This window comes from Myxine glutinosa, chromosome 2 (assembly GCF_964187855.1).
Source record: "Myxine glutinosa chromosome 2, kmMyxGlut1.1, whole genome shotgun sequence".
NCBI lineage: Eukaryota > Metazoa > Chordata > Myxini > Myxiniformes > Myxinidae > Myxine > Myxine glutinosa.
In genome coordinates this window covers 140,986,282-141,009,847 of record NC_136262.1, presented here as the reverse complement: position 1 = coordinate 141,009,847, position 23,566 = coordinate 140,986,282, and the positions used below count along the sequence as shown (strand labels likewise).

The 23,566-nt window shown below is 47.6% G+C and overlaps 1 protein-coding gene across 1 annotated transcript in view; it reads left to right on the top strand.

Moving 5' to 3' along the window:
• Window positions 1-19,768: 19,768 nt before the first annotated feature.
• The window catches only part of LOC137414633 (lamin-B1), a 39,408-nt gene continuing 35,610 nt past the window's right edge, over window positions 19,769-23,566 (top strand). The window contains exon 1 of the mRNA XM_078772641.1: window positions 19,769-20,035. Coding sequence (XP_078628767.1) covers window positions 19,877-20,035 — 159 coding nt within the window. The 5' untranslated portion in view covers window positions 19,769-19,876. The remainder of the gene's footprint in view (window positions 20,036-23,566) is intronic.

The following is a 23,566-nucleotide window of genomic DNA, read 5'->3' as shown; positions in this document are numbered from 1 at the left end:
TTCACCAACGGCCTCTCACGAACACCCGGATCCAATTCAACCCCCAAGCCGACTGAAGCTCCCCTCACATCATGTACATTTCCACGTATATCGCCACTCACCTTGGCACCTCGTCTCCGCACCTCCTTCGCCACCTGCAAACTCTTTATTTGGTTAGCGAACACAACATCACGATTCGAGCACCGACCTTGTACATACTCCATCACTTCCTCCCTTATCTCCTTTTTAGTTTCCCTCCATCTCTTCTGAATTTCACTCACCCCTTCTTCCACCTCCTCTAATTTTTGCTTCACCTCTTCTATTTCCCGGTGCATCTCCTCAAGTTCGTCCTCTAAGGCTATCTTGACCGTCTCTATGTGCGTCCTCACCTGCCGGTCCTTCGTCTCTATTATCTCTGTCACCTCGTCCAACCTCGTTGTCAGTCCCTCACGTACCATCTGACATTGCCTCTGTGTCGCTATTAAGTCATTTTTTATGTCGTTTTGTGTCGCTTTTAACCCTCCTAGTACCGCTGTATTCTTTTCTACTTGATCCACTAGTTCTTTTTGTCCCACCGTCAGCTGTTCCACCTCCTCCGTCAGGTCCTCTATGCCCCCTTGTAACCTAGCCGTTCCATTTCTCACCTCTTTCTCTATACGCTTTTCACCTCGCTTTACCTCCTCGCGTACCCCCGAGACCTCCTCACTTACACCTCGTCGTATCTCCTCTTTCATCTCCTCCATCTCTTTTGTAGATGCCACCCTCATCTGTCCCAATTCATCCCTCTGAGCATCCAATTTACTTTCTAACCCGATTTTCACCTCCTCTATCTGGTTCCCCATCTGTTCGATTTCCCGGGCGGATTGCTCCCCTATTTCCCGCAATTTGTCTTCCATCCTATTTTCTAACCCCATTAACCCATTTTTCACCCCCTCTATCTGATTCTCCTGGGCAGCCATTCTATTTTCCACCCCCGTTAACCCATGTTTCATCCCTTCTATCCCATTGTCTAGCCCTCAAACTTCTTGTCTAATCCCTCAAATTTCTTGTCTAATCCCTCAAATTTCTTGTCTAATCCCTCACCGGTACCCCTCGCTTCGTCCCTCATTACCCCCAATTGCTCACTCTGAGCATCCATCCGGTTCCCCATTTCGCCCCCCAATCGCTCACTATCAGCCCTCGCTTCGTCCCTCATTGCCCCCATTTTGTCCTCCAAGCGCTCACTCTGAGCCCTCATTCTGTTTTCCATTCGTTCCATACTGTCGTTTTTTTTCTGCATTTCCACCATGAATTGGGCCATGAAGGCTTGCATTTGGACCACGCCCATTGGTTCCGCGGCCGTGGCCCCCTCAACCACGTGCGCGAGAGCGCCATTTTGTGCGCCTGATACCCCTCAACCACATCCTCCATATACATTTCCCCGAGGTCCTGGGTCGATTCTACCCCGTCTATCTGTATCTCTTCCACCGGCATCCCGTCGCCTTGACCAGCCATGGCGCGATTTCAAAATTCGGGTTTTTGTAAAACAAAAGCAAATTTCGGCTACTCCAAATTTTGACCAAATTTTTTTTTTCTAGCTGTTTTAAAAATTTGGTTCGGGCCTCGTATCTCACTCCCCGACACCAATTGTTACGGTCCGCGGATAAGGATGTTGTTTGCCGAGCGAAGGCACCGCGGCCGAACAGTTGTTCCCTGACTAAACCCGATTCACCCAAACGTTGGCCGTATCGCGCCACAGATATTCAATGTGGAAAAGACTAAGACGACGAATGCAAAGAGGAAGAAGAAGAAGACGTACAGAAGAGTAACGGGGTTTATTATTGACACACACATAAGCAAAAAGAGCAGTCACGATTATTTACAGGTGACATGAAAACGCAGGTGACACAGTGAAAATTACTAGCTTATACGGACTTAATTACCTACCCAGGACAGCACGAACAAAACAAACTCACGTACGCAAATGGATGGAAGGGTAGGAATCGTTTGGAGGGATGAGCAGGTGGGATCACAGGGCACAGCGAGCGGGTCCACTCCGGGCGCGAAGCGGGGAGCCGGAAGCTCCTTGTATTCGGCTTTACAGCGCACGCCGGCAGCTCCTTGTATTCGGCTTTACAGCGCACGCCGGCAGGGTCACTCGGCTGGTTGAAACGGGGCTGGTTGAAGCGGCTCTTTGTCAAAAGCTTTTCGTATCTCGCACGCAACAACGGTGCAACTCTCAACTCTCTTGGACCTCACAACCCAGCTCTCTCTTGGACCCTGTTTGCGACACTCGTGTAAAAGCTCCTCTCCTTTCTCAGCTCATCTGCGATCTCTCGTGTCTAGCTTGTCCCAGCGATCGTCGCACCCTTCTCTCATACCTTCAGCGCGGGTCTGACACGCCCTCTTCGGTTTCGGTACCGCCCTCCTCCCCCCGTGCTCTGTTTCGTGACCTTGTATGGTAATCCCACGGGCTTGTCTCCTTATTTGGGCATGGGGCTGAACAGCCCCGCCCTTCGTGGCGCACCCTGGGCTTGCCTCTCCCGGGCGACCCCGCCCCTCCTGTTCAAACAGAGCACGGAGCACATATTCACTATAGCAGCAAAATGAGAGGGCGTGCACCCCACACTTGTGAACTGCTTTACCCGCAGATGGAGAGTTTGGCTGGGAAATGGAATGATTGAAGGGGAGCTATTCTTAATTGATTCGGTGCAATGGAGTATTATTTTAATGGAAGACAAGGCCTTACCCTAAAACACATAATAAGATATAAGCTACTGAACAAGGGTTTTATCGTGTCCTTCAATGTGGTGTTTCATGGAATAACTACCGGGACGCCCTTTTTACCTTTACACAACTCTGGAGGCAGGAGGGGCCATATTCAACAATGTTCATCACCATTTCCAATATAATACAACACAATCAAAAAAAATGCAATCCTCATATCCGCAACAATATATATATATATATATATATATATATATATATATATATATATATATATATATATATATATATATATATATATATATACATACATACATACATACATACATACATACATACATACATACATACATACATACATACATACATATATATATATATATATATATATTGTTATAGATCGCGGTTAGATGTTATAGACCGAGCGGTGGTGTAAGACCGCGACCTAACAAACTCACCCGATTCACCCAGACTTTGGCCGTATCGCACCGTAGCTGCCCAATGGGGAAAAGACAAAGGCGACGAATGCAAAGAGGAAAAAGAAGGCCAAGACGAAAGACAAAAGGTTTGAAATATTACTACTGAATTTATTTACTATTTACACACAAGCAACAAAAAGCAATTCAGTTTATTTACAAGTACAAGACGCAGATGACACAGTGCAAATTTCGCTTATCTACAGACTTAACTAACCCAGGACAGCACAAACAGAACACTGACTCACGCGGGGAATTGATGATAGGACTGGCGGGAGATGGATGGCTGGCGGGATAGGGAGGTCCACTGGTCCTTCAGCACGATTGACTCGTTGGGCAGCCGCCGCTCCTCCGCGGCCGTGCTCCAAACTGCCGTCCAGGCCTCACGCTGCTGTGGCTGCTGTTTCGGTGGCTCCAGCTGCAGCAAATGCAGTTGCGGTGGCTCGAGCTGCAGTTCAACTCTGGACTTCTTGGTTGGACTCAACTCCTTGGACTCCCTCTCGTCTCTCGGTAAAGGCTCATCTCCCGTCTGCCTGTCTGGTCCAAACCCTCACTCTTTCTTCTTTTCTCTCACTCCTCACCACCGCAACCACTGACCCTCCTCTGGCAACCGACTCAGACCAACTCATCTCCCCTTGCCACACCCCTGCCTTGGGTTATATAGGCCCCCGCCCCTCAACCTTTGCGAACCTCCCCCACCGCTCTTCCTCCGCCCTCTGTAGCCAAACCCCTGGCTCATGGTTGGTCGAGCGGGGCTGGTTCACTCCTCCCCCTCTATGACGAGGTGGAGACACGCCTTTCTTCCCCAACCCTGCCTCGTGGCCAATGGCGGCAATTGGATCGGAGGGGAGGTAATATGGGCAATCGAGGCTTTTGGGGATGGGAAGGAAAGGGGGTCTATTCTCTTTCACTGGTGCAATGGAGTACTTTTAATTAATGGGAGACACAGCCTTATCCTAAAACACAGAATAAGAGATAACTATCAAAAGAAAAGATATATCGTGACCTACATGTATGTTTTTCTATGGACTAACTACGGGAACGCCCTTTGACCTTTATACAACCACAACGGAGGGAGGAGGGGTGATATTTTACAACAACCTTTTACAACAACCTTTTACAACATTTTACCACCACCACAAAATAAAAAAAAAACACATTCTCATATTCACAACACTGCACCCTCCTCCCCTTAGGCACGTCCCGGGCCTATTACTTTTACCTTAGTGTGGCATGTAGGTGTAGTTCCCTCTACTTTTAGCCTGACCCTGAGTGCGACAGTTTTAAAACATAAATAAATGTGTCCCGCTGCTCCATTGCACCCTGCCTAACAGACTTACGCCCACAGTTAACCGAATTGCGGAATGGTCTTCAAACTACACACTGACGGTGGGAAGCATTATTTACAATTGACGCTATTTTTATTTACAAAACTAACCCAGGACCTGTAATTGTTCTTTCTGGGGGGAGGACAGTCTGCTCTGCATCAATGCACCATTAAAGCACCCAAAAACGCACCAATACACACCCAAGCACCAATCGGTGCAGTCACCATTGTTCAATGAATAAAATAAAACCAACAAACCCAACCCTGCAGGTGTCTCTTGCTCTTCGGCTCCCTCTGCTGGTTATTATTATTTCTTCCAGTTGTTGTCATTTCCATTTTGCTTTGCTTACTGGCGGCCTATTTGTAATAAAGTGTGCCCAAGGTGTCCTTTTTATTTTCGTTTATTTATGGCCCACAGGGCCGACTAGTGTGGTTCACCTGTGGGGCATCGGTGCCCTGTGGCCAAGGTCCGCCAGCAAGATTTCGGGCCCTCATGGCCGGTTCCAGCAGAGGGGCCTTGCCCCAACCCATGGGGTCCATAAGTGGTGCTCGGCCACTGACATGTGGTCCATAATGTGGTGCATCGATGCAGACAGCTGGTTCTGGGAATTTCGGGCGCACAATGGCCGACCCACACACGCTCCCCTCGGCGCCCAACGGCGCTCAGGTCCTCATGTGGGAGACAAAAAGGGGGGACAAGACAGATGAGCGAGGGGTAAGGTCTCAAGGGTACACATCAAAAAGGCAATGCAAGGCGAAATGCGTACGGAGGGCGCAGTGAGAAAGCTCGTCCCTACCGTACGTCACCCCCCTGTTACCTAGCCCACCCTTGCCCTTACCCCATATGTACAAAACCTACACATTACCAATTCGTCACTACTGTCACGTCTTCCCCATATTTCCCCTATATCAAATTCGTCACCACAATCCCTCTACTTCAAAAATTTGCCATCATCAATTCATCATCAATCCTCATAAGGAGGCAGAGATGGAACATCAAAGCACAATGTCACACCCACGTCATGATGCGTCTCACAATCCAAAACATTTGCATCAAAAATAATTAAACATGGCATGGTGCGGAGTACCTGTCACCTCAGGTGAGTGGATGCAGATGGTGCGAGGAGATCCTTCATCCTAACTATCCTCTAAATGATTTTAACACACTTTACACTACCCGGGGTCTTTCTCTGGCCAAACCATTGGCCCTCTTACACTAGGGGTTCTAATAACCAATTCCCATTGGCCAAACTGTGGTGCTTCTCAATTTGGGGTCTCACTCCCCCGATTCATCTCCCGGTGCTCTAGCACAATTTCTGGGCTGCGACGTGTACCTCTCCCAACAGGTCTACCCACCTGCACACCTCCACCACTGTAGTTGCCACCCGAGCTTACCTAGCTCCTCACCCTAACCTAACTAACTGGGGACAGCCCCTCTCCTGGCTCTGTCACCCCATGGTGCCCTCTGGCACTGGGCTACCCGGGTCCGTCCTCCGGATCCTCGGGCCCCATCCACAACAACTACTACCGGCTCCCAGAGCCCACCTGCGGCCTCACCTGGCCGACATCCTTACAGTGGTGGAGTGCCCAAACCAACTACACACACTAACAGGCTACACGCCCAGCCATTTCCACAACACTAATGCACCCATCCAAACATCATTCTTCCAACCGCACCACAGATGCCAATATCCAACCACAATTTACCTGTACCCTCTACCTAACTCTTACACTACCCGCCCCGGGTATCCGTGATGGGGGGTCCACTCTTCCCCCATTCACACCTTCGCACCATCCACTCCACTCCACAATTTCCACCATTCTCACTCCACGACCATCCATTCCAATCCTCCAGACCATTTATTCCATACACCTGTCTTTCATTCACCTGTCGTTGCACACCTGTGCAATCCTACCTGGTGCCACCTGCACCCTCCTCCTCTTCCTGGACCATTTGGTCAACACAACACGCAATCACCACTACTCCCTCATACACTGCTCCATTCACCTGTTCAGTTGCACACCTGTGCAATCACACCTGTTCAATTCTCACCTGTTCAATCCTCACACACACGGCATCATCTCAGCTAACTTCTCCCCTCTGAAACTTGCGCTTCCCAGTCGTCCCTTTAAACTATTGCGCTCCCACGTCATTATCATCCATACTAATCTACCTGCGTCCCCACTACAGGTATCAGTCACTAACTAAACTTAACGTCACCTAATGTCAATCTTCGCTAGATCCCTACACACCATATCCTAACCCACCCGGGCTAGTTTTCCACTGCCATACACCCCCTAAGCTAGTGCTCCTTTGCCCCCACCTTGTGAGGGATGACAGAGTTGCCATCCCACCACAGCGGGGCATCTCTCACTATCAATTTTGTTCGTCCAAATCCAACAATTCAAAAATTTTCCATTTACTGCCAATTCCATTCACTTTTCTAAATTTCGTTTTAAATCACTATCACTATCACCATCACCCGTATACTTATTACATCCTCTCGGTGCGCCAATTCACATCTACAGCCCGGCTTCGTACAGCCGAGCAATGAACGCGGGTCGTTTTGTGCCAGCGGCTGGATACGTCCCGCATTCGGGGCAGGGACGGAGGCTTACCCGGGCCGAGATCCCATGCACCACTTCGGCGTGGAGCCATCCAATGTCCCGATCTCGACCTGCCGGCACGTCTCAATAGAAAGTGGTCGCCATGACGACCCTTCCTATCGAGCTGCCCGCTCCGCCTTGTGGAGCCCGGACGCGGCCGCTCCACGCGAGGCCCAGCGTGGATCGCGCACGGCGGTCCTTTCGAACCCGCCGTGGCTCGGATCTCCGCTGGTTCTCGCGGCACGCGAAGCCCGGCACGCACCGAGGGCCCGATCCGGCTAAAAGTCGACCTAACCTTTAACCCGGTTACCGTCGACGCTTCACCTGCAGGCTTACATGCATACGCTACCTCTTTCTTGCTCATACATGCAGCCGTTCCCATTCTCCTCGTACCTTTTCTTTCACACCTCGGTACACTCACTCCGCTCACCGACTTGGTCACACACCTGACCACCGAACACTTTGGCACACATTCGTTGCTCGCACACCTCACCAATACACCGCTTCGCGCCCCTTTCTCGGTCACCTCCTTTGTGACGATCACAGGTGTGCTCTCACCCGCACACCCAACCACGTGCCTCACTACCAACTCAAATGTGCCTTCCCACACACGCTCTACCATTCCAGGTGTGCATCCTTCCATCCCAGGTGTACATCCTCGCCCACCTGTCACAACCAGCTCACGCTCCGTTTCACTCTCACTACTCTCACCTCCACTCTCAGTCGCGCACTCACCCTTACTCTTGACAGCATGCGCTTTCCCCATGCACCCGTCCGTTACACACCTTTCTCGCGCATCCTCCCGCGCACACTTCTTCGTTACTTCCTCCGTAACACTCACCACAGGCATGCATTCTCCCTTACTCTTGACAGCATGCGCTTTCCCCATGCACCCGTCCGTTACACACCTTTCTCGCGCGTCCTCCCGCGCACACTTTTTCGTTACTTCCTCCGTAACACTCACCACACCGCGCTTCCCTGTGCTCCCTCGCACACGCGCTTCGACCAATTCACTCTTGACGGCACACTCACTCCTCGGCGTGCACTTTTTCCTCACACACCCCATGGTCGGACATTCTCGCACACCCCTTTTTTCGCACACCTGTCCTGTCACACACCTCACCAACGGCCTTTCACGAACACCCGGATCCAAACCAATCCCCAAGCCGACTGAATCTCCCCTCACATCATGTACATTGCCACTCACCTCCGTACCTCGTCGCACCTCCTCTGCCACCTGCAAACTTTTTATTTGGTCAGTGAGCACCGCATCATGATTTGAACACAGACCTTGTACATATTCCATGACTTCCTCCTTTATCTCCCTCTTAGTTTCCCTCCGTCTCTTTTTTATTTCACTCACCCCTTCTTCCACCTCCTCTAATTTTTCCTTTACCTCCTTCATCTCCCGGTGCGCCCCCTCTATTTCTTCCTCTAACGCCACCTTAACCGTTTCTACGTGCGTCCTTACCTCCCGGTCCTTCGTCTCCATTGCTTCTGTCACCTCTTCCAACCTCTTCGTCAATCCCTCATGTACCATTTGACATTCCTTTTGTGTCGCTATTAATTCATTTTTTATGTCCTTTTGTGTTGCTTTTAAACCCCCGATGATTGCTGTGTTCTTTTCCACTTGGTCCGTTAGTTCCTTTTGTCCCACTGTCAGCTGTTCTACTCCTTTCGTCAGATCTTCTATTCCCCCCTGTAACTTTGCCGTATTATTTCTCACCTCTTTCTCTATACGCTTTTCGCCTCGCTTTACCTCCTCGCGCAGCCCCGAGACCTCCTCACTCACCCCTCGTCGTATTTCCTCCATCTGGTTCCCCATCTGTTCGATTTCCCGGGCGGATTGTTCCCCTATTTCCCGCAATTTGTCCTCCATCCTATTTTCTAACCCCTCTAACCCATTTTTCACTCCCTCTATTTGATTCTCTTGAGCGGCCATTCTGTTTTCTACCCCCGTTAACCCATTCTTTACTTCTTTTATCCCGTTGTCTAACCCCTCAAATTTCTTTTCTAATCCCTCACCGGTACCCCTCATTTGGCCCTCCAATCGCTCACCCTGAGCATCCATCCGGTTCCCCATTACCCCCATTTGGTCCTCCAATCGCTCACCCTGAGCATCCATCCGGTTCCCCATTACCCCCATTTGGTCCTCCAATCGCTCACCCTGAGCATCCATCCGGTTCCCCATTACCCCCATTTGGTTTCCCATCCTGTTTTCCATCCCTTTGAAATTATCGTCTGTTTTTACCATAAAGGCCATCATCTGTTTCATAAACAGGTTCCAATTCATTGGCATCTCGGGTTCGGCTACCGCGACCATGGGCGTGGCTAAATTTGGTGCCGCAACAACCATGTGCGCGAGGACGCCATCTTGTGCACCTGATACACCCTCAACCACACCTTCTTTACTCTCCTCCACCCTTTCCTCCACATACATTTCCCCGAGGTCCTGGGTCGATTCTACCCCGTCTATCTCTCCCACCGGCATCCCGTCGCCTTGAACAGCCATGGCGCGATTTCAAAATTCGGATTTTTATACAACAAACAAATTTCGGCTTTATAATTTCGAGCGCGTAAACGCGCTCCGGGTCCGATCTCACTCCTCGACACCAATTGTTATAGTACTAACACAATTGGTGTCCAAAATTTGGGCTAAATAAATTTAGTCCCAGGTTCGAATCCCATCTCCTGACTACCAATTGTTATAGATCGCGGTTAGATGTTATAGACCGAGCGGTGGTGTAAGACCGCGACCTAACAAACTCACCCGATTCACCCAGACTTTGGCCGTATCGCACCGTAGCTGCCCAATGGGGAAAAGACAAAGGCGACGAATGCAAAGAGGAAAAAGAAGGCCAAGACGAAAGACAAAAGGTTTGAAATATTACTACTGAATTTATTTACTATTTACACACAAGCAACAAAAAGCAATTCAGTTTATTTACAAGTACAAGACGCAGATGACACAGTGCAAATTTAGCTTATCTACAGACTTAACTAACCCAGGACAGCACAAACAGAACACTGACTCACGCGGGGAATTGATGATAGGACTGGCGGGAGATGGATGGCTGGCGGGATAGGGAGGTCCACTGGTCCTTCAGCACGATTGACTCGTTGGGCAGCCGCCGCTCCTCCGCGGCCGTGCTCCAAACTGCCGTCCAGGCCTCACGCTGCTGTGGCTGCTGTTTCGGTGGCTCCAGCTGCAGCAAATGCAGTTGCGGTGGCTCGAGCTGCAGTTCAACTCTGGACTTCTTGGTTGGACTCAACTCCTTGGACTCCCTCTCGTCTCTCGGTAAAGGCTCATCTCCCGTCTGCCTGTCTGGTCCAAACCCTCACTCTTTCTTCTTTTCTCTCACTCCTCACCACCGCAACCACTGACCCTCCTCTGGCAACCGACTCAGACCAACTCATCTCCCCTTGCCACACCCCTGCCTTGGGTTATATAGGCCCCCGCCCCTCAACCTTTGCGAACCTCCCCCACCGCTCTTCCTCCGCCCTCTGTAGCCAAACCCCTGGCTCATGGTTGGTCGAGCGGGGCTGGTTCACTCCTCCCCCTCTATGACGAGGTGGAGACACGCCTTTCTTCCCCAACCCTGCCTCGTGGCCAATGGCGGCAATTGGATCGGAGGGGAGGTAATATGGGCAATCGAGGCTTTTGGGGATGGGAAGGAAAGGGGGTCTATTCTCTTTCACTGGTGCAATGGAGTACTTTTAATTAATGGGAGACACAGCCTTATCCTAAAACACAGAATAAGAGATAACTATCAAAAGAAAAGATATATCGTGACCTACATGTATGTTTTTCTATGGACTAACTACGGGAACGCCCTTTGACCTTTATACAACCACAACGGAGGGAGGAGGGGTGATATTTTACAACAACCTTTTACAACAACCTTTTACAACATTTTACCACCACCACAAAATAAAAAAAAAACACATTCTCATATTCACAACAATATATATATATATATATATATATATATATATATTGTTACAGATCTGGGACGACGGCTCTCCCGTTAGCAAGGGGGGTTAACCCCTTGTCCTTTATACTGGCCGTCGCCTATCCTGGGGGTCTGTGACGTCACTGGTGGTCAGCCACGACCAGGGTAATCGGGCCAGAGACCCCCCAAAAAAAGACCCCCCGAATACCTGCTTACCGTGACCTCCCAACCAGCGAGGAGACAGCCCCGCCCGAGTCACGACGGTAATGGACACGCCGAGCGAAGCGAGTCACGACCCAGGCCGTTAACAATTACTAACCCGATTATAGCGGTTTTAATCGTGCCACGTGGACCAATGGACAGAAAAGACTAAAGCAACTGGATGAAGACGAAACCAAAGCTTGGAGAAAGAGCACACATTTATTATAACAACCACCAGAGGAAAAGAAAGATCAAAGCTGTACAAAGGTAGATGGATGTAAAAAGAACACAGGGCAGCCTTATCTATACAGTCTTACTTATACCCAGGACAGAACAAACGAAGACCGACTCACACGGGGATGATGACAGGAATCGCAGGAGAAGGTCCGTTCAGCTGGCAAAGGCGGCCGGTTCAGCTCGTTCAGCCGTCGAGGTGCCGCACCGACCTCGTGTCGTTGGTTTAAAGCGAACCCGACAACTGCTGGGACAGATATTGCCACGTCGACGCCACGACCCTCTCTCTCTCTCTGTCAGTAATAATGGGATTTCCTCGCTCAGGCAAGGCACGATCTCTCGCGTCAGGCAACCCTCTTTTGCTGTGCACTCTTCGCCTCTGCTGGTCTCAACGGCTCGTCTCCTCCCATCTCCTTATGCGCGATCCTCGAACGCATATAATATGTGGGGTCGTGACACGCCCGCGGCCGTTTGGGTCCCGCCCCCGTGCTCTGTTTGCAGCCTTATTTGGTAATGGAGCTGAACAGCTCCGCCCTTGTTGCGAACCATGGTCACGCCTCTTCTCGGCGACCCCACCCTCTTGTCCAATACAGAGCACATGTTCAAAATTGCGGCGAACAAACCAAGGTCAGTTGAGAGGGCGCGCACCCCACGCTTGTTGAGCTGCTTTGCAGAGAGATAGAGAGTTTGCTGGGGTATGGCGTTATTGAAGGGGAGCTATCCTTATTTGTTAATGCAACGTGGTGTCAATCTAGTGGATACAGAGCCTTAATTAAACATAGAATAGGAAATAATTAGCAAGATGATTCTAAGATTGGCTGCGTGTTGCGATGGCCTAGGGTGCGATATTTAATAATTAATGAAAGGGGATTATATTACAAAGGGGGATACTTACAAGTGAGGGGGTTCCCAAATCTGTAACAATATATATATATATATATAATTTTAGAAACAGGAATCAAATTCCTGCGAGGGGCTAAGTGTGAAAAAATCCTGACTCAATGCGGGGCTCGAACCACGGACCTCCATTGATAACGCGTCAACAGCCCACTGCGCTATTGAGCCAGCCACAATCTCCTCAGAACTTTTCCACACTTAACACTGCGAGCTTTATCATGGCCGATGTCTTACGTGCCTGCTAAGCAGACCCCGAATGTTAGCGTAAGTATATGCATGCGTATGTATGTGTGAATAAGTAGAAATGCATTGAAGATTAATTCAAATACAATTTTAGAAACAGGAATCAAATTCCTGCGAGGGGCTAAGTGTGAAAGCATTCTGACTCAATGCTGGGCTCGAACCACGGACCTCCGTTGATAATGCGTCAACAACCCACTGCGTTATTGAGCCAGCCACAATCTCCTCAGAACTTTCCCACACTTAACACTGCGAGCGACATACTTAACTTTCCACACTCGTGCCACGCTTACCCAATTGGAGAAAAGACTGATGCGATCGGATGGAGAGGAAACCAAGAAAATAGGAAGAACAAAGCAATTTATTACAAATGTACAGAAAGAAGAGGAAACGAAAGAATGGAATGTACAAGGAAGAGGAAGAAGTAGATACACAGGGCAATCTTAATTACAGGCTTAACTTACTCCCTGGACAAACGGGCCTGTCTCACACGCACACGCACACACACTCACACGGGGAATTGCAGATGGTAGGTTGGAAGGTCACCAGCGCGTCCAGGCTCCATCCCGGCTCAGGTCCAGGCGATGGAAAACCCGGCAGGCAGCTCTGCATGTAGCGTGACGCGAACGGACAGTTATAATGACGGGGGGTAAGGCTGGTACTAGCGTACGTAATAGGCGCACGACCCGCGCCAAATGCGCCCCTCTCCAATGTCCTTCTTTGAACTCCCAATGCCAGCGAGCCCTCTTGGATCAAGCGCATATACTCTCACGTTCTTCTTAATCACGACAGTCCTTGGCCGTCCTGCTTTAATCAGCGCCAGCGAGTACGTTCTCTCAAATGTGCGCTCCCAATAAGTCCTTTACCAAGCGCCTTCCAACAAGTCCTCTTTTAATCAATCTTTCACTCGAGTGCTTAGCGAGAGTCCTCCGAGAGTCCTGTAAATGTGCGCTCTCCCAATAAGTCCTGTAAAAGGGCTTTGTGCGCTCGCTTTTATAAGACAGCCAGCGATCGCTCCGCCAGCCCAAAAGCCACGCCTATCAGGCGATGTCCCTCCAGCCCTGGTTGGCTGGTTATGGCTTACCGGCCCTGCCCTGATGGTTGGGTGACGTGGCCACACCTTCTTCCTGGCGCTCCGCCCCCTTTTTCTGGGCTTCACCTCGTGGCTTATGGCGGCGTTTGAGCGAGCTCAAGCTCAAGGGCAGCGAACGCTGCTGACAAAGGCGCGTAACAAATTGGGAGGGCCATGGGGCACAGACAGGAGGGCGCGCTTAATGGCGTCGCTTGGAGAGGGAGGCTGTCAAAATGGACGAAAGGGCCTACTTCTTATTTGATTGACACAACGCAGATTCAACTATTGGAAACATGGCCTTATCTATACATATACTAAGGAATAACTGAAGTCCTATGGTGACCTACGTGTTGCTTGTGGCCTATCTATGGGGTGCTACCTTTAACCTTTAATGATGTCATATTTACAAGCAAGTGTGGGTTCTCAAAACCGCAACAATATTTTATTCCCCATGGAGAGTTCTTTACAATGAGCCACGTCTCAATTTTTTCTACTAGCAACGGTACCTGCCCTAAGGGCCGGGCTTCAATTGGGAAGCCCAAATGAAAAGGCAAAATATCAGAAATTGAAGGCTTTTTTTTATTTTAAACGATTCATATAAACATCTGTTGAATCATACACACAAATCATCAAAATCTAAACAGTACATGGCACCCATTTTGAAAAAAGATTGAATTCTGCAAGACGGAAGCAGCCGCTGCACGTCTTTCTCAGTCGCACGTTTATGTGTGAAGAGTGCGCGCCGAATCTGTAACACATGAAGTGGCCGCTACACCTGTTTCTCAGTCGCTTTGCACACGCACGCTACCATGTTAATTTGGAGCCGCACGTTTATATAGGAAGAGTTCGTCAGGAGTCGATCTCCTCTCTCCTGGTACGTAGAATAAACAGTATTTGTAGAATTTCAACAAAAGCCACATCACTGTTCATATCAGTAAATAGTATTCCATCGTGTTTGGGAAAATTGGAAAAACAACATAGCCTATTTTACTCCCAGGGGTCCCAGGAATACCCACCCAAAATATCGTTGCGATTGGTTGAGCCGTTTTGGTGGTACCTTCGAACGGACGGACGGACATTTGGTGAATTATATAGTAAGATTCAGCAATTTCGGAGATATCGAGGTGCAAACTTTTTCGGTTTTTCCAAGATGGTGGCCGAACCACGTGACCGATGACGTCATCATTATATTTTTTTCTCCACCAGTTTATGCTGACATGGCGCTCAAGAAATTGCATCTTGATTGGATGATAGTTTTGTACTTGTCAAATTATCGAATTATGATGTCATAATGGAGGCCTTGGGCCGAGAGAGTTAAACATTGGACACAGTCTATTCCAGGGCAAGGCAAATATGTGTGCAGAGTATGGCGATTCTATGTGCAACGATGTAGACATAGTACTGCGCACAAACAGACAGACAAGCAGACAGACAGACAAACCAACCAACCAACATACTTGCCGGAATCTATTCCGGCAAGTAACAAACCAACAAACAAGAAGACGTCATGTGGAGCACGATACTTGCAAAATCCCCCCTACCCGCCCCCCACAAGGAAAAAAATTCCATTGATATAGCAAATTGTCCATTTCATCAAGATTAAAATTGACAATCTTGATCAAAGCTCGGGTCAATAGGAAGAAAAGTGACGATTTTCACATGAAAAATGATGATTTTGGAAAGTTGACCTTGAATTGACCTTTGACCTTTTGCCCTCAAAAATAGTTGGTTTCCCTATTTAGTGACTCAATGTGCAAAGGCTGTTCAATTTTCAAGTCAATCGGATGTAAATTGAGGATTTTTGAAACTTGGCCGATGTTGACCTTTTGGCCTATGTTGACCTCAAAAATAGCTGGTGGTTGAATTCAGTGACCATATATTCAAATCCTCTTAGAATATCAAGTCAATCGGATGAAAATTGATGATTTTAGAAATTTGGCCTATGTTGACCTTTTGGCCTATGTACACCTAAAATATGATTTGTGGTTGAATTCAGTGACCAGATATGCAAATGCTCTTCAAATTTCCAGTCAATCGGATGAAAATTGAGAATTTTAGAAATTCGGCTTATGTTGACTTCAAAAATACTTGGTGGTTGAATTCAGTGACCAGACATGCAAGTCCTCTTCAAATTTCAAGTCAATTGGATGAAAATTGAGGATTTTAGAAATTTGGCCTATCTTGACCTTTTGGCCTATGTTGACCTCAAAAATAGTTGGTGGTTGAATTCAGTGACCATATTTGTAAATCCTCTTAGAATTTCAAGTCCATCAAATGAAAATTGGTGATTTTAGAAATTCGGCCTATGTTGACCTTTTGGCCTATATTCACCTAAAATATAATTTGTGGTTGAATTCAGTGACCAGATATGCAAGTCATCTTCAAATTTCAAGTCAATTGGATGAAAATTGAGGATTTTAGACATTTGGCCTACGTTGGCCTCAAAAATACTTGGTGGTTGAATTCAGTGACCAGATATGCAAGTTCTCTTCAAATTTCAAGACAATCGCATGAAAATTGAGGATTTTAGAAATTTGGCCTATGTTGACCTCAAATATACTTGGTGGTTGAATTCAGTGACCAGATATGCAAGTCCTCTTCAAATTTCAACCTAATCGGATGAAAATTGAGGATTTTAGAAATTTGGCAAAGTTGGTGACCTTTGGCCTATGTTGACCTTTTGACCCCAAAAACAAGAGGCTTCTCAATTGGGACGACCTATACAACTTGGTGAAGTTTCGTGATGATCGGTTTAGAATTGTGACCTGTAGGTTGGTGACAAACAAATGAACATATGTCACCCACAGGGTGAACCGTATCTTGCCATTTGACCTTGACCTTAATAATTTCGTATGGTGAATAGTATGTCTTCATGACCAACGCACATGAAATATTGAAAGATTTTGATGAGAACTGAGGAAATAATTTTTTCATGAAAATTCCGTTTTTTCGTCATGACGTCATCAAATGACGTCATAGCGTCAAACTGTTTACAGATCTGGGAAGCACTCATCAAGGGCATTCATATGAGGTATTACTCGATATGGTACCTACGATTTCAAAATTTGACCTTGGGGTCAATAATTTTCGACCTCCAGCGCTAACCATGAAGGTCAAGGCCGATCGCCACCAAAAACTAATCAGCTGAGCGCCGGACCATATACTAGATTCCCATGAAGTTTGGAGACGATCCGATCAAAGTTACTCAAAAAATTAGTGTTTCGTCGACCTCCATGATTGACCACAAAGTGACCTTGACCTTTGACCTTGACCTTCAAAATTTTGTGTGCTGAAGGGTATCTCTATAGGACTCTGATATGCGAAGTTACAGGAGTTTCCAATAATAACTGTGGTCTACAGAGTGACCTAAACAATGCGAACTAAAGCAATACAATATACATGAAAAGTGCAGTTTTTTCGTCATAACGCCGTCAAATGACGTCACATTGTCAAACTAGTTATATGTTTGGAAAGCACTCAACAAGGGCTTCAATTTGAGGTACTACTCGATATGGTAACTGAAATTTGAAAATTTTACCTTTTGGTCAAAATTGAATGACCTTCAAAATGACCTTGAAGGTCAAGGCCGATCGACACCAAAAACTAATCAGCTGAGCGCCATACCACACCCTATATACCCACCAAGTTTGGAGATCATAAGATCAAAGTTACTCAAAAAATAAGGGTTTCGTTGACCTCCATGATTGACCGCAAAGTGACCTTGACCTTTGACCTTGACCTTCAAAATTTTGTGTGCTGAAGGGTATCTCTATAGGACTCTGATCTGCGAAGTTACAGGAGTTTCCAATAATAACTGTGGTCTACAGAGTGATCTAAACGTGAAAAAAAAAAGATTAACCACAAACAAAAAAACAAACAAACAAACATACAAGCTGACTGATACATCTTGCAAAAACTTCGTTTTGGCAAGATAATGAACATATGTCACCCACAGGGTGAACCGTATCTTGCCAAAATGTGAAAATTCCGTTTTTTCGTCATGACGTCATCAAATGACGTCATAGCGTCAAACTGTTTACAGATCTGGGAAGCACTCATCAAGGGCATTCATATGAGGTATTACTCGATATGGTACCTACGATTTCAAAATTTGACCTTGGGGTCAATAATTTTCGACCTCCAGCGCTAACCATGAAGGTCAAGGCCGATCGCCACCAAAAACTAATCAGCTGAGCGCCGGACCATATACTAGATTCCCATGAAGTTTGGAGACGATCCGATCAAAGTTACTCAAAAAATTAGTGTTTCGTCGACCTCCATGATTGACCACAAAGTGACCTTGACCTTTGACCTTGACCTTCAAAATTTTGTGTGCTGAAGGGTATCTCTATAGGACTCTGATATGCGAAGTTACAGGAGTTTCCAATAATAACTGTGGTCTACAGAGTGATCTAAACGTGAAAAAAAAAATGATTAACCACAAACAAACATACAAGCTGACTAATACATCTTGCAAAAACTTCGTTTTGGCAAGATAACAAACAGACAAACAGACAGACAGACAGAACCACAAACGCAACCGACCAATATACGTGAAAAATCTTCGATTTTGCAAGGAACAAAAAGACGTCATGCGGAGCACGATACTTGCCAAATCGCCCCCCCCCCTCACCAAGAAAAAAAATTCCATTGATACAGCAAATTATCCATTTCATCAAGATTAAAATTGACAATCTTGATCAAAGCTCGGGTCAATAGGAAGAAAAGTGACGATTTTTCAGATGAAAAATGATGATTTTGGAAGGTTGACCTTGAGTTGACCTTTGACCTCAAAAATAGTTGGTTTCCCAATTCATTGAGGCAATGCACAAATGCTGTTCTATTTTCAAGTCAATCGGATGAAAATTGATGGTTTTTCAGATGAAAATTGATAATTTTGGAAGTTTGACCTTCAGTTGACCTTTGACCTTTTGACTTCACAAATAGTTGGTTTCCTAATTTAGTGAGGCAATATGCAAATGCTGTTCAAGTCAATCGGATGAAAATTGACTGTTTTTCAGATGAAAAGTGATGATTTTGGAAGTTTGACCTTGAGTTGACCTTTGACCTTTTGACCTCAAAAATAGTTCATTTCCCAATTTAGTGACTCGATATACAAATGCTGTTCAATTTTCAAGTCAATCGGATTTTAAATGGCGATTTTAGAAATTTGACCTCCAGATGACCTTTGACCTTTGACCTCAAAGTCAATAGTCTTCTCAATTGGGACGACCTAGACAACTTCGTGAAGTTTCGTGACGATCGGTTTAGAATTGTGACCCTTAGGCCAGTGACAAACAGACAAAGTAACAGACAGACAGAACCACAAACGCAACCGACCAATATACTTGAAAAATCTTCGATTTTGCAAGTAATAAATAAACAAACAAACAAACAGACAGACAGACCCAACAATCCCCTCTCCTCCTGCGAGGGTAAAAATAAATGAAAATGTATATAAAAAATAAAAACAAAGAGAGTAAGAGGGACGCTCTATATTTACCTTATTGCTCATCACGGGGATGATTGGGGATGATGTGGGATATTTCATGTCCCGCGTCAGGAATATTGTGCTTCGTCGAGCGGGAGTTTGTAATTTGACGGTTTTACTGCTAAATATAATCAGCGACTCGAGCATCGAAAGACGACATATTGTGTGTGCATGAGGTCCAGGTGGAGGTGGGATATCCACCTTTGGGCGTCCATGATGACGCATCGATGGTGAAACACCAGGATAGTAGTTTACAGCCATTCGGGAATCGAAACCGTTTTAATAAACTCAAAAACAACTTCGTCATAACATCCTATCAGAGATATGTAAGTATTTAATACGAAACGTTAACGTATATGAAGTAGAAAGAATGTAACCGAATTTGTACGGATAAATATTAATAAAACCGTGAAAACAGTTCATTAACTAATCGGATTAATCACGATCGCGAGGAAGAAACGAGTTTTCAAAACACGAGGGTGTGGCGGAATTTAATTTCAGTGCACTGTATTAGTCTCCGCCCCCCACTGCGGTCTTATTGGCTGACGCGTGATGACGTATCTGTCTCGCGAGGCTCCACCCTCGAGGTTTAAGCATTCTACTCACGGGTGGGGCGATCGGATCGGATGATCGGAGCCACCTTTCCGGAGGTCGTTCAGTGTCCTCCGGCCTCGGTCGTCACATTTTGTAACGATGTCTGCAACGCCATCACGACGGGTCCCGCGGGCCTCATCATCATCATCGTCATCGTCGGCGTCGAAGTCGCCATTAAGCCCGACGCGCATCAGTCGCATCCAGGAGAAAGAAGACCTGCAGAACCTGAACGACAGACTCGCGGTGTACATCGACAAGGTCGGCATGCACTGGGGGGTTTGCCACGTGTCCCCCTGAATACCATGGGCTTTTCGGTTTACTTATTTCCGTCGGAGGCCATTTACACCTAGTTTTAACCGCACATTTTAACGCAGGTGTAGTACTAGTATTTGGTACTATTCTGTTGTTGTACCTGGTAGTGGTACCTGGTACCTGGTACCATGGTCCGTCCCGCCGTACAGTAAATCACGAGTCGACGCATCTTCATCTTCGTTTTACCGCATTATCCACTCACTCCGTAACCTCGTGCTGCACAATAGAGCGCTCGCTCACTCACTCACTAAGTCACTCACTAAGTCACTCACCAAGTCACTCACCAAGTCACTCGCTCACCAAGTCACTCGCTCACCGTGTCACTCGCTCACCGTGTCACTCGCTCACCGTGTCACTCGCTCACCGTGTCACTCGCTCACCGTGTCACTCGCTCACCGTGTCACTCGCTCACCGTGTCACTCGCTCACCGTGTCACTCGCTCACCGTGTCACTCGCTCACCGTGTCACTCGCTCACCAAGTCACTCGCTCACCAAGTCACCCGGTCAACAAGTCACCCGCTCACCGTCCGCTCACCAAGTCGCTCGCTCACCGTCGCCCGCTCACCAAGTCGCTCGCTCACCGTCGCCCGCTCACCAAGTCGCTCGCTCACCGTCGCCCGCTCGCTCGCCGTGTCGCCCGCTCGCTCGCCGTGTCGCCCGCTCGCTCGCCGTGTCGCCCGCTCGCTCGCCGTGTCGCCCGCTCGCTCGCCGTGTCGCCCGCTCGCTCGCCGAGTCGCCCGCTCGCTCGCCGAGTCGCTCGCTCGCCGAGTCGCCCGCTCGCTCGCCGAGTCGCTCGCTCGCCGAGTCGCTCGCTCGCCGAGTCGCCCGCTCGCTCGCCGAGTCGCTCGCTCGCCGAGTCGCCCGCTCGCTCGCCGAGTCGCTCGCTCGCCGAGTCGCTCGCTCGCCGAGTCGCTCGCTCGCCGAGTCGCCCGCTCGCTCGCCGAGTCGCCCGCTCGCTCGCCGAGTCACCCGCGCTCTCACCAAATCTCTCTCTCTCTCTCTCTCTCTCTCTCTCTCTCTCTCTCTCTCTCTCTCTCTCTCTCTCTCTCTCTCTCTCTCTGCTTCTTCCCCACTCCTCCCCAACCCCCACCCCTTTTCCTAAATTTGGTATCATGTTAAAATAACCTTAACGTTTGGGTGCGTATGACGTCATTCTACCTGGCACGACCCTGGGAGCGGTGATTTCTGAATGATCCTCGTGTGTCTCGGCCCTTTTCACACGTTAAACCAATAAATGGCTGTTACACGTATAATAATAATAAATAATATTGACTTGTTATATTATTCCAAACATTCTACACAAACCTGCATCGTCTTAATCGCGCAAAATGTCGTAATGGACGCAACTTTTTCTTTTATTTACCATTGTGAGTTTCTGTTTACCCTAGATTTTTAATTTATGTATTTACTACCTCCAGCCAAGACTAGTCATAGACACCGATGACGTCATCGGTGGCCTGTGGGAAGTATGCAGCTGGGACGATAAGAAAAGGCAACACTTTATCATGCCGAGATTTTTAGTAATACGGTTATGGATAAATTTCAAGTTTCCTTCGATTTACCTGTACAATTATTTATTTATTTATTTATTTTTGCAGGTATTAAAAGTAATGGGGCAATTTAACGTTGAGCAGCACACCTTTATTTATGACATGGATATTGAAATGGTCATTGACGAAGGCACAGAGACTAGACATGCTTACAAACCACCAGGCATGCTTACAAAGCACCAAACCTGCTTACAAATCAGCAAACCTGCTTACAAACCACCAACCCTGCTTATAATCCACCAAACCTGCTTGCAATACACCAACCCTGCTTACAAACCACCAAACGTGCTTACAAACGGCCAGGCCTGCTCACAAATGGCCAGGCCTGCTTACAAAGGGCCAAGCCTGCTCACAAACGGTCAGGCCTGCTTACAAACTACCACACCTGCTTACGAACCACTAAAGACATTGGTACGAGCGATATTGACTCGTTACAAAAAGCGAGCTGGAGCGTTCTTAGAACACACTACCTGTGCAGTTTTGAGAAAAGGGACATGGGAAGGGGATATCCCTTTCCCTTAATAAGCCAAGGTGTGGAGCTTCTGGCAACCTGTTTAGTGGTCCTCCTCTCCTCCTCGGTCCTCTCCTCCTTTTCTAATGGGACTTCGACAGCCGCTTGGCTTCTTCATCCCACGGTCTCTACTTGTTGAACTCTTCATGTTTCTGAGCACTGTCTATCTATATTAGTTTTGTCCGTGAACTTTGAATAACAGGCGATGACAATCGTTCGAAGCTGTTGGGTCAAACGGATCAGTCCAGGTTTGATGATGCCCTGCTGAGATGTGTTTTCCCTCACTATTGAGGTTTATCCATGTATGAATTTGGGCAATCGCAAACCTTCTGCCAACTTTTTGGAGAAACTGATGATTTTAGAATATTTGACAAAAGGATGCACTCAACAGATTATTTATTTTGGACGAAGTGAGCTCGGGGGTTGTGTCGCTGGGCACTGCCATTTCGTCTGAATAATTTATGTACGTCCACCGGGAAAGTTTGAGGGGCAAGTTTGATTTGCCGCTCACATGCACCTACTTGGATTGCCTCTGCATAACTAAGCGCATAAACCCTGAGCAACGATGAGCACCAGGGCATACTAAAACATATCGTAAAAAGTTAGCTAAAATGGCTCACAAAGCTTCTGAAAGAAGTGGAAAATACTGGAGAACGTGGTTTGCCTCTGCGTAACGAAGGAGTCTGAGAACTTTCTCGGCTCGCTGACAGGGCTGAGCTCTCACGGCTGCCCGTGCTGTCGACTCCTGAGGATGTGGGCGGGAGTCTGCAGTGCAAGGCCCAAAGAACTGTGGATAGGCCTGAAGAACTTGATAGGGAGACTAAGGGCGACACAATGGAGGCCAAGGGGGTTGCTTGTTGAGGTGTATAGCCGTGTTAAGATAGCTTTATCGTGTGTGTGCACGCGTGCCTTTTTTCAAGGCCACTTCTAACAACAAATGTAACAACATTTAATATAATAACATAATATTAATGTTATTACAAAACAATATTAATACTAATACATGGCGTACCCCCGCTACCCCCGCTAATTCACCCCAGATCCACCTTGTTTGAAATTCCAACTTCTTTCCTGGAAGTCCTGGCAGTGTCCATATGTTTTATACCTCTCCCACCGCCCCCTTCCCATGCCCCCCCCCCCCCAAAGCCCTCGCCCTCTCTCAGATCTCTCGATGTCTCCATGTCTCTCGGTCCCTGCTCTCAAATGTTGTGTTTGTGTCCTTCCCCCTCTCTCCCCATCTTGTCTACCGCTCCCTATGTTATATGTTTTATGTGTCGGTTTGTCTTTCTGTGTGATTAATGTTCGCTCTTTCACGAGCCTCGATCTTGTATACAAAAAAAAAAAAAAAAGTAAAACTGCGGGCAGTGATGATCCGGGGACCATGCCGCTCCATCCTGATTGGACGCACCAGAGTGG